General features: G+C 41.5%; 1 protein-coding gene across 4 annotated transcripts in view; it reads left to right on the top strand.

Annotated features, from left to right (window-relative positions):
- Positions 1 to 945: 945 nt before the first annotated feature.
- The window catches only part of CAP1 (cyclase associated actin cytoskeleton regulatory protein 1), a 15,585-nt gene continuing 1,517 nt past the window's right edge, over positions 946 to 15,013 (top strand). The window contains exons 1-11 of one of the 4 annotated variants that reach the window (XM_075264780.1): positions 946 to 1,017; positions 2,242 to 2,341; positions 2,422 to 2,522; positions 3,727 to 3,804; positions 6,760 to 6,903; positions 8,678 to 8,763; positions 9,466 to 9,571; positions 9,680 to 9,869; positions 12,007 to 12,197; positions 13,257 to 13,380; positions 14,289 to 14,371. In XM_075264780.1, the coding sequence (XP_075120881.1) occupies positions 2,245 to 2,341; positions 2,422 to 2,522; positions 3,727 to 3,804; positions 6,760 to 6,903; positions 8,678 to 8,763; positions 9,466 to 9,571; positions 9,680 to 9,869; positions 12,007 to 12,197; positions 13,257 to 13,380; positions 14,289 to 14,371 (1,200 nt within the window). In that variant the 5' untranslated portion in view covers positions 946 to 1,017; positions 2,242 to 2,244. Of the gene's footprint in view, positions 1,061 to 2,091; positions 2,113 to 2,241; positions 2,342 to 2,421; positions 2,523 to 3,726; positions 3,805 to 6,759; positions 6,904 to 8,677; positions 8,764 to 9,465; positions 9,572 to 9,679; positions 9,870 to 12,006; positions 12,198 to 13,256; positions 13,381 to 14,288; positions 14,372 to 15,013 lie in introns of those variants that run through there. The other 3 variants (XM_075264781.1, XM_075264782.1, XM_075264783.1) reach the window with 3 other exon arrangements.

The raw sequence follows: 15,013 nt of genomic DNA, 5'->3' as shown, positions 1-15,013 counted from the left end.
CATGTATTCTCCTGTTCCCACGCCTCCGTTTCCAGTAGTGGAAGCTCCATTGCTTTGTATACAGGTCCTGTGCTGTTTGTGTGAGGGGACCATTGCAGCATGGACAGGCCTCAATGGTCACCTCTTCACAATCGGGCATGTAACAGCAGTTACGTGCCACTTGTGCAGAGGTCACTTCTAATGCCTGTGATTGGTTACCCCCTAGCACAAATGTGACATCACTGATGACTTGTATACAGACATATAGGCGCGAGGAGAGTACTTGTTTGTTATGTTTATATTCCCCGTAACAACCGGACAACCCCTTTGATTTCCTTCAGGTCGCAGACAGACAGGAATAAGAGCAGTTGAGTTTTTCTGCAGTCTCACACCCCATACAAGGACATGTATACACACAGAGGCCATAGAAGGTCAGGGTCAGTGAGCTCACTCATGTTTACAGAGCTGCCACACTTCACTTTACTAAGTAACTTGCAGCAGCCATGATGTAGTGACTGGATAACTAGGCCCATTCAGCCCTGCCTTCAGCCAACACATCCAGCCCAGCCACCTGCACATAATAAGCTCGCCCCGCCCCGCAGCCTGGCAGATATGTGACCATCTTTGGTAACAGAATGCGCCTACTGGTCCACATTATGTCATCCGGGTGACCACGTCATGGTTTGATCTCCCTTATCGCCATAGCAACAGCCCACATCCCGTGATTCTAAGGCGGATACATCCGCCATCTTTCATTTGGGCAATCGACGTGATTTTCATATTCATTATAATGGCAGCTCATAAGATGTAGTCTTCAGGCACTGAAACAGCAAACACCAATGGCTAGATTCTTTTAGACCAGGCGGAGGAGAACATGACTTATCCTACATGTCGTAGTCAAACGGCTCTCCTCAGACATGGCCCTAAGGCTTTGCCCGCCCCAAGCCACGCCCATCGGTCTTCTCAGGAAGTGAATTCCCGCGGCGCATACTGGGAGGTGACTGCCGGAAGTGGGGCACAGAGTGAGCAGCGGCGGAGGTGAGCAGGGCGGGGCTGTGCTGGGGACTGGTACGTTTTGCCGGTATGGTACCGGCTTTGGGATGTGTGTGTATTAATGTTAGGTCTGCGCTAGGCTGTGTGTATGTGGAAGGCGCAGGTGCGCTGCAGTATTAGTATGGTCATGGCACCACTGGCTGTCATTCGTGTTTGGACCGGTGTGCAGCAAACCTATACCATGTCTTCTGTATGAGTACTGCACAGTGTAGTATACTGCACAGGCTGACTCTAGTGTTCTTCAGTGACTTTACAGGAAGTCTAGTAAGATGTCTCCCCCATGATCAGTGTCTTGTCACATTCTATACTGGCACATCTGTACCTGTTGAAGTGAGTGTACCCTGACCTGAAGTGTCTGGTGGAGGCCGGTGACATGTCTAAATAAATAGCTTTCATTGCTTACAAACACTTTGCTCATATTCACTTATGGAAATTGGATCATCGCTCCTATGGTACCACAGAGTAAATGCTGTCTTAGTATTGTTCAGATTAAAATATATTTTAATTAGGACGGGGTAGGTGGAAAATAACATAGTCCTCTGTCCCCAGTCCGGTCCTCCTGCTCGACTGTCTTTTGCGTAAGTTCTCGCCAATTGTGACATGCCCGGGTCTCTTCCTTAGACCACTGTCACATTGGCGGGGACTTCTGCTGAAAGAAAACAACAGAGTCGCAGGACTGGACCGTGCTCGGGGGCACCTGGAAAAGGGATGTGTGGGGTTGTTTTTTTTTTTTGTTTTTTTTTTTCACCTCCTCCGGCCTAATTAAAAAATTGAAGCCTTGACAACTCCTTTAATGCCTCTTTACTTAGTCACTTTTCCTTGTACAGCTTCTGCATTACTATAGTGTATCAGCATAACTTTCACTGATCATTGTGGCAGCAGATGACTGATATGAGTGGCACACCTTATTATTTTGAACCAGAAAAGTAAAAGGCGGTGTGTGCTTTTGTGGAATGTCTTGGTATCTGCTCTGACATGCTCAGTCACTTCCTGTAATATTTATGTAGGCTGCTTACAACAGTGACTGCAACACTTGAAGACTTCCCCATTTTGAGCTGCTGTGGCTCTGAGGATCAAACAGTCGGTAGTCTGATATATCCTTGTCATAGTTGATCCTTTAAAATAGCCTTTCTGTAGATTTACAGTTTGTGCTGCTGTTTTTTTTTTTTTTATCTGTTCCTTCATTTTCTATACTTTTTCCATTTGTAGATCATGGCAGACATGCAGAATTTAGTTAATCGACTGGAGAAGGCAGTCGAGAAGCTGGAGCTTCTTGCAGCAGGTTCAGGAGCTGGATCTTCTGCTGCAGGTGAGACGGTGAATGTTTTCTCCATATATAATAATATTGGTTTTATCAAATACTTCATGGTTTTTCCTCTCCCTTTATAGAAACGGCACAGTTTGTTCAAACTTATGATGCTATTGTCTCTGGAGCTGTTGGAGAGTTTATGAAACTCAGCAAAGAAATAGGTGGAGATGTGCAGAAGCAGGTGGGTGTAATTGACGCCATGTATAGCGCTTACTATGTGAGGTAGAAGTATTTTGAATACTTAGCAAAAATGTCCTGACCTTCGTAAAATTGCTGTTTATTTATTCCCCATTTCTGTCTGAATGTACAAAATTAAGAATGCCCTGTACATGGAAAGCTAAGCATATTTGCCCTTTTGGCATGTGCGTCAGAAGTGTGAAGCACTTGTAATTTATTATTGGGCTGTAGGGGTATTCTGGCTATAAATATTCATGGCCTATCCATAGAAAATGCCATCATTGTTCCAAGGCTGTGGATTTGAGGTCAGATTGTGTGCTATACAAGTATGTATGTAAATATGTTAACTTCAACTCTGCCTTCAAAATAAATATTTAAAGTGTTACATATGAACTACTTTCTATCATTACACTGCCTATTCACGTCCTATTAGGGGTCCACACTCACTTTACTGTCGATATGCAACTTATGTATATAGTCAGAATAACGCTGGGTTCACACTCCGTTATCAGGTTTCCGTCTGAAACCTGTCATGCCGAGTCTGGCCATGAGTGCTGGTGAGCATTTTATGCTCTCTGCGGCGAAACCGTTTTTTTTTTAAAACTGGACACAGACTCCTACATGTCGAACTTTGTGTCCGGTTTAAAAAAAAGAACGTTTTGCCGCGGAGAGCATAAAACGCTCACTGGCGCTCACGGCCAGACACTTTTCAATCCCATGCATATGAATGAGTTTGAAAGATTCTGGCAGGTTTCAGACTCCTTCCCTGTTTTGTGCAGGAGAGGGAAACCTGCAGAACGGAGTCCCGGGCGCAGATGTGAACGAGCTCTTATACTTTAATGAATTTAGCTGAGAACTGGAATATGGAAATGTTTCTATGATTTTCTAAACTCCATATTTGTGGGAGCTTGTGGATGGTCTTTAGCAGGATATATGGTGGTGGAGACCAGATCCTCATCTGCAGAAATGTTGCTTGATTTGTTTAACTATTTCTATTCAGGCAAAACGGAAATGTAGATATATGTAAGTCTCTTTGGTTTAAACCCATTTTCCAAAAATCTATAATGACCTGAGGCTTGCAATAAGACTGATGGGGTAGTAACATTTTTCATAGTGATATGAGCAGTCAGAAAATGACAATAACCCTGTTCATTACTGTCAGTGCTATTTGCACTTTTAAACCTTTTGCTCTTCTTCTTCTTCTTTAGGCTGAGTTGTTGCTTGTGGGCCTAAATTTACAGCGTGACATCTTGGTTAAAGCATCACAGTTTCAGAAGCCAGACGAGGTAAGCTTTCATTTGACACAATATTTCCTTTTTGCTTACGAGAATTTCCTGTTGCATGCTCAAATTGAGTTCCTTGTTTCTAAACCTCAGTGTGCTGTGTTGCAGATACTCTTGTACTATCCTTAAGGGTAAAACTTAAAATGTGTTAATACAATTGGAGATAAATATATGTTCGTGTACCCAACGTAATAGGATAAAAAGAAAAAAATGTGTACACTAAAATATAACTTGAATAGCAAAAAATGAAAAGTAATCTGTGTTCAGGATTAAAATAAATGCACTGTGTTCCAATGGTACTGCTAGGTGGTAAGTAGGTACACTCAAATGGTTTGTTGGAGCCAAGATTAAGGCTCAATATTCATAGCCTTGCAAAGCCTACCCATCCAGTTGATCAATAGGACAGGGAATAAACCTATGTCTGAGTCCTTAGTATAGGTCCTAATCGGTGAATCTTAAACACACATTCCATGGTAGAGGGTGTGTGATAATCACACAAAGGTTACAAATCAATACACACAGCCACTGACTAAAATTCAGAGCCAGTAAAATACCGGCTTACTAAAGCTAGCTAGAGTCTAACTAGAGAGCCTACATTACATTCTCTTGATATGGCTAACTACCATTGCACACACCGCGTAACACACAACAAGATGACACATACTTTCAAAAGTCGAGAGTCCATTTTCCCCCTTCCTTTTTCGACTGACAAGTGTATACAGTTGGGGTCTTCTATTAGACGCTCATACTGCCAGAAATTTTTTTTTTTGTTATGCTTTAATCATGAAATATTTCCGTGTGGCAATCTCCTTGCCATGTCACTTGTTTGAAGAGGATATTTTATGTCCTCTAAGTTAGAGCATGTTCTATACTCTTGCGAAGCCAACAATGTGCTGAAGTCTGCACTCTGTCAGGTATCTGATCTGGCTTGGTTCCAGAGATATCAGTGCTTTTAGTTTTGGCTACCTATATCACATCTGTGGTTTTCCCCACCACCCAGTGTAGCCACTAAGCTGTGAGGCCGGCCTCTTTGACAATCCTGTGATATCAGTAGCCAAAACTGATCTGTTCACTTCTATGATAAAATCTCATAAATAATTTGGTTTTGTTTGCTAAAAAGTACTGATAAATAATGCAAAATGTTCAGCTCCATATAGAGTAATTCTCTTGAAAGGTTTTCAATTCTGTTTTCCTTAATTGCATTTGGTGGGAACGTACAGCATGTGTTTTCTATAAAGGGTACCTGAGCTTTAATGAGAAGTTGAAATATGTGTAGGGACCTTCTGGGAAGAAAGATGGTGCCTGTTTTTTTTTTTTTTTTTCTTAGTCTTTTAGTACTATTAATGAGTTACTAAGTGCACCCAAATACATTTAGCAATGTTTTGAGTGATTTCTGGGTTTCTCTTGGAGTTCCTGGCATCCTCTGCATTGTTTACATTATTCACGCAGATCCCCCTCTCATTCCCACCCCCTCCCTGTTTCTCTAGCTAGCCTGCCCACTACTAGCCCTTTTTAACTAACTCTTGCCCACTTCCTCACCCCATCATACTTGCCTGTCTTTCTGTCCGGATCTTCTGGGTATGGGAGGTGACTTCCCGCCAGTTCCTTCTTCTCTTGATTTCTGCTGGCGCCTGCGCAATACAGCTGGAGTCTCGGCCGGCTGCATTGCGCAGGAGTGAGAGGCTAACTGACGCCAAGAAGAAAAGGAGCCTGCCCCCCTGAAGGAAGTGGTGTTTCATGTCCAGAAGATGCGGACAGGAAGACGTATAAGTATGATGAGAGTAGGGCGTGGTATTGGTGACGTTCTGTTTCCCAAAACAGGGAAACAAAATGTCACCGGTAAATCAGAAAATTAGCCTGAGCTGGTCACGACTGCCCCGGTGATCTGGGTAAATATACATTTTTGTTAGTTAGAAGTTAGGCGGGGAAGGGTGTTTATCTTAGTGTAGCAAGATTATTTTATCACGGGCAACTGCTTTAATAAGGACCGTTCATGTCCTCATGCACCTGTTGTTTTATATACGCTCGAAAACCAACAGTGCGCTGGGCTGTGAGGAACGCCCCCTGACAGTACTCATCCATAGCTCTGTACTGTCAAAAGGGGTGTTCCTTACCGCCTAGCAATGATGCTGAGCTGTGAGGAACCCCTCTTCCGGTACAAATCTATGGTCTTCTGACCGTGGGCAGAGACCGGTTTCGAAACCAACAGCACCAATATCTCTAACACTGGGGCACATAAACTGAAAGCTGACAGTGTGCTGAATTCAGCGCACTATTGGCTTTCTAGCGGTATATAAAACCGCATGTGCCTGAGGACATGAAAGGTCCTCTTTAAGGCTCCATCCAGGTGGGTCTTAATGTTATACATACTGTATCAGATGATGCATATTGACATGTGCATATACACTTTTTTATAATTTATTGGTGTATAATACACCTCCGGGGGGAATATAGATATATAATTTGTTTGTTTGTTTGTTTTAGCCTACATATAGATTTCTCTTTCCTGTTCTGTGACTTTGTACTTAGGGTTGTCCAGTTTCAGCAAGTGTTATTGTTTGTGTAGCTAAAAGTTATGCAATTTTCCTTTATTCTTTCTGTATCAATTCTTTGTGTTTCTACATCTCTGCTAGCTCTTTTATTTTTTTTTGTTTACTTTTTTTTTGTAGATAAAAATCAGTCCATGGTCATGTGATAGGAGCACAGCGCGTTACAAGTCAGACTTCTGATTACTGCACTGTAACGAGTTGTGTACATCACATGACTGATTTTTATCCACTGGAAGTAAACCAAGAATAACAGCAAGCAGAGATCTAGGAAACTTAGGAAATGATACAGAGAATATAGTGCAAAGTTGTATGATTGTTATTGTTTGTATATTGTAACTATTTACTGAGACTAGGTAACGCTTATAAGAACTATAACTAATTTTCTTTTTATTGTGATTTTGTCTTACAGAAGGATCTTTCTGCAGTCCTAGCTCCTCTGTCCAAACAGATTCAGGCTGTTCAAGAATTCCGAGAGAGAAACAGGGGCAGCAAACAGTTCAATCATCTTTCAGCTCTCAGTGAAAGCGTTCCTGCTCTTGGATGGGTCGCAGTGGTGAGGAGTTTGGCATCTATTATTTTTCTCTAAGCCTGCCTTCGCTTTTCTTATTGTATCAAGTACAGCAACAAGCTTGTGTGGGTTTGTGTATACCCCCCTCATTGCTTTTCTATAGAATGATTAGCACGGTGTAATTGAACAACGGTTATTGTTGTCTTAGTCTAGAAAAAGACAGTCTTGCTCCTTGGCTGTCTACTTTTGCTGAAAGTCCTTGCTGGCTGTGATGTCCCGTGTCCCTTCTGCTGAGGCCTCTAATTGGCCTCAGCAGTCAAGTGCGGCGGGGACTTCAGTCAGAAGAAAACGGAGCTGCAGGGCCTGACCTCGCTAGTAGACATCGGGGACAGGTGGGGGGTTTGGGGGGTTGTTTTTTGTTTTTTTTTTGTTCTTTTTTTTTTTTTTTTCACCATACCCGGCCGAATTAAAAAAAAAAAATGTTAGCCTGGATAGCCCCGTTAATAGTTGGCTTAAAATGGAAAATTTGACTTCCTTGCAAGATCACACGGTGGGCATGTAACTGATTGGATTCCATGGTCCAGTGGCAGGTCTCAGACTTTATCATTCCTCTTTTTGGTAACCGGGATGATTTGTGAATAATATCTTCTATATGGACAACATTGGATCTTTACATATGGTGAATGCGGAAAAATCATACATAGGGAAGAGATTTTTTTTTTTTTCAACTGTAATTTTTATTGAAGTTTTAAAACAAAGTATACATCCATAAACAAAAGTCATGTAAAATACTATAAAACAAAGGAAAGGCCTAACTGGAAACGGCCTTCCACAACTTGCAGGAACCAAGAGACACATGACGACAATCAAACAAAAAAAAAAAAGACTGACAGGACAGACAAGACGGAGGGGAGCAGGACAAAAAAGAAAGGGTGGGCAAGGACGGGGAGGGGATATGAACAGATGTGAAAGCACAGAGGGAAGTCAATAACCATGCGTTATACAGTAAGCATCCCAGGACGACCAGATGGAGTCAAAACCTTCCACTGAGTGATTCAGCGTGGCTGTCATGTATTCAAGGCTACGCACATCCTTAAGACGTACAATCAATTCAGGTTTGGTAGGGGGAAGCACATCCTTCCAATGGCAGGCAATAAGAGTTTTTGCCGCAATACAAAAATAAATGAGAGGTCTTCTTACCAAGTTGCTTAGGAGGCAAATTAAGTAGATAAATCAATGGATCCAGCAGGACCCCCTGGATAAAAAGATCTTCTGTAATAAGTTGCACTTCCGCCCAGAAGGGGCGAAGAAGAGGACAGTCCCAAAAAATGTGAAAAATCGTGCCCAAAGAGGACTGGCAGCGCCAACACAAAGGGGAAAGGGTAGGGTTAAGTCTATGTAATAGCACAGGAGTATGATACCAGGACATGAGGATTTTATACTGGGTTTCCCGGAAGGTAATACATGTGGAGGATTTAGCAGCCCGGGACCAAATAGTCTGCCAAGAACCCAAGGGGATTGGGCACCCCAAAACCTCCTCCCACCTAGTTATATACTTATGAGGTAGGGAGGACGACAACTCAGACACGGAGAGAAGCCTATATATGGCAGAGATAAGACCTCTAGTAGAGACACCCGCTCGACACAACCTTTCAAACTCCGTGGGGGGTGAGACCGGGAAGAAAGATTTCAAGACTTGCCTGTAGGTCTCTGAGGGATTCTAATAGGAAACCTAATTGTTGTCGTCATATTCCTTAACTTGAACTTAGTGATATTATATTGTACATGTTGGAATACCTTTTTTCTTTCCTCCTTTCAGTCTCCCAAGCCTGTTCCCTATGTGAAGGAAATGACTGATGCAGCAATGTTTTACACCAACAGAGTCTTAAAGGAATACAAGGATGTGTAAGTCATCTATTTCATGAGCAGCTCCTATCTTGTTTCTGCATTAAAATTTTACTGTTTTTACTTTTATATTGTATCTAGTTTGTTTCTATTTATTTTTGCACCACAGTTAAGAGCCTTTGGCACTCTTAATAATTTAGGTGCACCAATGGATGTCTTGTGAGACAAAATGAAATCTATGACAGTCAGGAACTGACAGATTTATTTGTAAGTCACACCAGTGTTTTGATGTGGGTTATAATAAATTTGTCAGAGCCTGGTATCCCTGACCCACTTTGGTCTCCTGCTCTAGTCCAAATATATAACCCTGTTTCCCCGAAAATAAGACAGGTCTTATATTAAATTATCTTCCAAAATATATGACCTGTCTTATTTTCGGGGGATGTCTTATGCAGCGGCTGGAGCGGGGGACAATCGGCAGTCATGCCGGGGCTTCCTTAGCGGAGCACCGGCATGACTGCCGGTTGTAGGTGGTCCAGGGGGGGGGGGGGGGTCTTATTTTTGGGGAAACAGTGTGTGTGTGTATATATATGTGTGGTGCATCATGGAAGCCGAAAATGGCCATGTACCAAAGAGATATCATAGCTATCCCCATGTATGCACATTACATACATATACAAAAAATGTTCCCCATTAAAAAAAAATGAAGGGTACACACATGGATGCTTACACATCATTGTTTACCATGTATGTTCTGGACAGTGATAAGAAACATGTAGACTGGGTCCGCTCGTACTTGAACATCTGGACTGAGCTTCAAGCCTACATCAAAGAACATCATACAACAGGCTTAAGTTGGAGACAGACTGTAAGTGTAATGTTCTTTTTGTAATGTGAGAGTGCTTAAATACAATTCAGTAGTCTTTTGGTTGAGCTAGGGTTTAGAAGTTGTACATTGATTTTGTTTCATTTCTAGGGACCAAAGGCTGGACCTTCTGCTGCTGCACCTAGTGCTCCATCAGCCCCCAAAGTTGGACCACCTCCACCACCACCTGGAGGACCACCTCCCCCTCCACCACCACCTCCAGTTGCAGCTCAATCTGATGATTCTGAAGCTCGTTCACAGCTATTTGCGCAACTTAACCAGGGAGAGAATATCACCAGAGGTAACAAACAGGCACTCTGTGGCAAGAAAAGATGAACTATATCTTGAAGAAAATATTACAAATGATTTTTCAACTTGAGTGAGCAAAAATGAGTTTATATGCCATAAATGGGTGATGATGCTAATATGCAAATTAACGTCCATGGCGCTTTACAAGTTAATAAAATTGTTTAAGATCATAAAAACCCAATAATGTTTCCTCGTAGCCACAGACTAACTAGTTATAAAAATTATTATAGACCTATAAACCAGAGATGTGGCTTGTAAGGTAATTTTACTTGGTGATAGAATTTTAATCTTCTTGTCTGTAGAGCTGGTATATGTGGAGTGTTGGCCAGACTGATCTACAGAATTAGGAATGGAGAGTCACTGGAGACAAATGTGTGATGTGGTAGGAGGAGGTCATATGCAGAACATATGAGTTAGTGGTATGTGGAAAAGACATTTACAGAGGGGCTAGGTCAGGGGTAGGGAACATACGGCTCTCCAGCTGTTGCAAAACTACAACTCCCAGCATACATACTTGCTCTGCTGTTCTGGGAACTCCCACGGAAGTGAATGGAGCATGATGGGAGTTGTAGTTTCACAGCAGCTGGAGAGCCAAAGGTTCCCTACCCCTGGGCTAGGTTCAAGGGCTTTGTATGTTAGTGTAAGGATGTTGAAAGATCTGAAAGGGAAGGAGAAAATTGAGTGGAAATTTAGTTGTGGAGTTGAGGACAAACTGAAGATTGTCCCTAATGGATGACTTTGCAGTATTACATCCTGGGTATCATGAAGAGATGCAGAACAGAAAGAAAAATGTGTTCTGTTTAAAGAAGACCTTTCACTATATCCACCAATTCAAATGCTTACCATCTGTTAATAGGCTCCATTCCACTGACTCCAGCACAGTTGGAATTTTCTTTCTAGCCCACACCATTCCTGAGCAACAAGTGCAGTATTTTTGATTCCTGATGTTCTACTTAATCTTTGTAATGTCAAAAAGGAAGTGTCAGGTAGAGGGATGTGATTCAGAGCTGAAATCGGAGGCAGTTAGAGTCATAGTTCAATCACACACATTGCCTATTCCTGCCTGACACCGCCTTCCTGACAGTACAGAGCATACATAGCATATCAGGCACCAAAATGAACAGGATTGATTGCTATGCCGAAATAGGTGAAGTACCTAATAAATTATTTGAAAAGCTGGACTTGTTGGCAGTGGTGTGAGGTCCTCTTTAAGAATATGAAATTTAGACAGCTGCTAGTCAATAGTTCTGGATAGATTTATAGCTTAACTTTTCGATTAAAATTTTAAGAAACCTACTTTTATAAAGCTGAGTGTTTAATACCAGTATATGAATAACTCAAATTTGTTATAAATAACTGGTGTTAACAGAGTCCTAAAAATGAACCTGCCACCACTCCTGATAAGTCTATGGAAATACTTGGATTCCCCATGAAATAATTCTGGAGTCTCTTCTTAGAACCATAGATTTGGCTGTTCCTCTTATTCCTTCTAGACACATAGATAAATTGACAGCAGGCTGTTACTGGTTGGGGTGCCCATGTGGACCATGTTAGTGCTTTTTTTTTTTTCTACAATTTCTAGAGGAAAAACGGGAGTTACAATACAGAGGTATAAGAACAGATACTCCAGAATTCTTATGTTATGGGGAATGCATATAATATTTATCCAAGTCAGTTGAAGTGGCAAGTGCCCTTTTACAATAGCTGTCATACCATCTTGTGCAAGGTAAATTGTTAATGCCTTGGGGTCCACATGGTGGCTCAGTGGTTAACACTGCAGCCTTGCAGTGCTGCAGTTCTCAGTTCGAATCCTGCCAAAGGCAAAAAAACATCTGCAAGGAGTTTGTATGTTCTCCCCATGTTTGCGTGGATATCCATCCCATATTCCAAAGACATACTGATAGGGAAAATTGTACATTGTGAGTCCTATGTGGGGCTCACAGTCTGCAAAAAAAAAAAAAAGAAAAAAAGTTTAATGCCTTGTACTGGTATTGAAGGACAGAGTTCACAATGTGTACTTTGCGATTAGCATTATTGGTCCTGCAGAAAATAATTGCACAATTACTTTTTGCTGAATTAGTAATATGAAAGTTATGTAACTAACTTTACTGTCCATCAATGTGTTCTAGCTCTGAAACATGTGTCTGATGATATGAAGACTCACAAAAATCCTTCTTTGAAGTCTCAGAGTGGTCCAGTCAGAAGTGGACCTAAACCATTTACAAGTCCTAAACCGACAAACCTTGGTTCTCCTGCAGCCAAACCAGCTCCCAAAAAAGAACCACCTATGCTTGAATTAGAAGGCAAGAAATGGAGAGTGGTAAGTACATTAAGGAAAGTTCACTAGAAATTGCTATTGATTTGTACTTACCCATATCCCTGGGGGGTGGTCATGTGGCTGCCCCAGACACATTTTCTGATTATCCGGTGACATTCTGTTTCTGGAAACGGAACATCACCACAGGGAGAGAATGTAAGAGCGTGAGAGGGGAGGGGGGATGAGAGGGAGATGGTGTTAATGTTAAGTTAGTTGTAGGTTGACTAAGACATTAGGAAGCAAAACCAAGTAAACAAATGCGGAGGATGCTAGGCGCTCTCAGAGAAACCCAGAAATCACTCAAAACACTGCTAAAGGTGTTTGGGTGCACTTGTTAACCCATTAATAACACAAACAGACCTTTTTTCAAAAAGATTTTTTTTTGCCCAGAAATCTCTTTGTTGTGTGAAAATTTAGTGACCATTTAATACGTCCTGTAATATAAATCTAGACTTGTGGTACACTAACTCCTGGTTGGGTTGCTATTAGAGATGAGCGAATATGCTCGATTGAATACCTCGGCCACATAGCTCCTGGAGAAAAAACAGTTCCGGGGCTACAAATTTTGACTGCCCCTCCCACCTTCCCTGCCGCCGGGAGCTATGCGGCAGAGGTATTCGATCAAGTATATTCGCTCATCTCTAGTTGCGATACATTCTCTATATCAAGAGGACAGTTGGAGTCAGAAAACCAGTAGCAGGTGATACATCGGGAAATTCAGTTTCTAGTGCTTCTAGGCTCTATATAGCATGCAGTATTTTTTACATCCAAGCATGCACAGCTTCACAAAACAAAGCTAGTCTCCTTCACATGTTAATGATGGCTGTGCACATGCCATGAAGGTTATCATTCATTTATTTGCCAAAATATGCGAGTTTGATCTAGTGTATGGCAGGATTAGGACAGGGTCAGCCTGCCAGGGGTATTACTTGCTTTTTCCATGTTGTTAAACCAAAAGTGGCAGTGCACATACCCATGGCATTCCACTTTCAGTGATGCAAGAAATATTGGTATCTACTAGCAGCCACTGGCTTCAGACATTAAAACAAACTGTCTTTACAGGAAAACTATGACAATGCATCCAATTTGGTGATAAGTGACACCGAACTTAAGCAGGTGGTCTATGTATACAAGTGTGTGAACAGCACCTTACAAATCAAGGGAAAGATCAACTCCATTACTATAGGTGAGTACAGGTCAAAGATCTGCCAATTAGTGCTCATTATATTATTCATTTACAGTGTTTTGGGTTTTGTTTTGTTTGTTTTTTTTCAATTCAAAGTTTATTGATTGTTCAGAAACCTAAAGAACAAACGTAAGGTATATAATGGCAAAACCAGATACAAACGTGCTCTGGAAGCTTCAGGGACAAATACCCAAAATACTTGCTCCAGGAGCTAGAAGAGGGACAGGAAAGTAAGGAAGGTAGAGGACAGGTAGAAAGAGTATGGAGAGGAAAAGGTAGGGTGTCTATGAGAACAAAGGAGGAGGAAGAAGGAAAAAGAAAAGATGGGGGTGGGAAGGCAGGAGGATGTTGGGATCTGATAATGTCTTTGTCAGAGCCAACCAACAATAGGAGTATCACGTCTCTGAACGCTGCTAGGTACAGTAACAAAGGAGGGGTTGTGATATATAGAGGAGTAGAAATTGCTTGATGCTAGGTATCGTGCTTCAAGTCCACATAGGGGCACAGGCACAAAAAGAGTCTGGTACTTGTGTGTTATGTGTAAGCAAGGGGGAGGTGAGAGCAGGGAAGGCTGAAGATGATGATGTTGAACTCTTCACCTTCCCTGCTCTCACCTCCTCCTTATTTACACATAGCACGCAAGCAGTGCTCCGACAACATCACAGATACTTTCGGAGTGCACCGTGCTGGCTAATTTAAAAACGGCTAAGAGGTTTAATGAATATAAGATATGTCTAGAATAGCCTTTCTAAAGGCTATGCAAATATATGCTTAGTTATAAATCACTATAGCCAATGATAGACTAACTTTAAGTTAATTTATAGTTCACTCCTTTAAGCAAAGGTGAATGAATTTATAAAAAGTCTTAAATTTTTCCTTGTGTCATCTGTGGTGTTATGTCTTCACAGACAACTGCAAGAAGCTTGGCTTAGTGTTCGAACATGCAGTAGGTATTGTGGAAATAATTAACGCTCGTGATGTTAAAGTGCAGGTAACCTTTAGTTTTTATTTATGCTTTTATGTTGAATGGACATAGCAGGGAATTTGGGTTATTCTAATAGTTTTATGGTATTAATTAAACTAAAAACATTGCTGTATGTCTCTGGCAGTAAGACTCCCACCATAGTTATTGGTTGTGTCAGTTTCTGGTCATCATTGACAATAGATATCGGGGGACATTTATCATCACTTATATACCAGCACAAGAGAACATAGTTCCAGCTTTCACCTACTTGTTGGTAGGTTTACAAGAAGCAGTAAACAGATGGATCAGGCTACATATGGTCTATTAGTAGTCTGTATACTACAAAGCAGACCTCATAACAATAATAAGTATAGCCATGCTCAACAAAACACAAACAGAGAATGGCTATAAAAGACCATAAATTACTGGATTCTTTTTGGTCCTTTTTCTACATATTGTGTGTATTCAGTTCATATACATATGCTATTTTATTCTACCTAATAGTGATCTATATATCATCTTTAAACTATTGTATATTGATTTTACCCATGAGCGTTGTCTGACATCTTTTTTTGTTTTTCTGGCTAAGGGAGCGTTCACACTACCGTCGGTGTCCGACAGCTAGTGTCCGCTCAAAATCTGTCACAGACATTAGGAGCGGACACTAGC

The sequence above is a fragment of the Leptodactylus fuscus genome, chromosome 2 (assembly GCF_031893055.1).
Source record: "Leptodactylus fuscus isolate aLepFus1 chromosome 2, aLepFus1.hap2, whole genome shotgun sequence".
Taxonomy (NCBI): Eukaryota; Metazoa; Chordata; class Amphibia; order Anura; family Leptodactylidae; genus Leptodactylus; species Leptodactylus fuscus.
The sequence above is the reverse complement of the archived record's forward strand: the minus strand, read 5'-3'. Positions and strand labels throughout refer to the sequence as shown.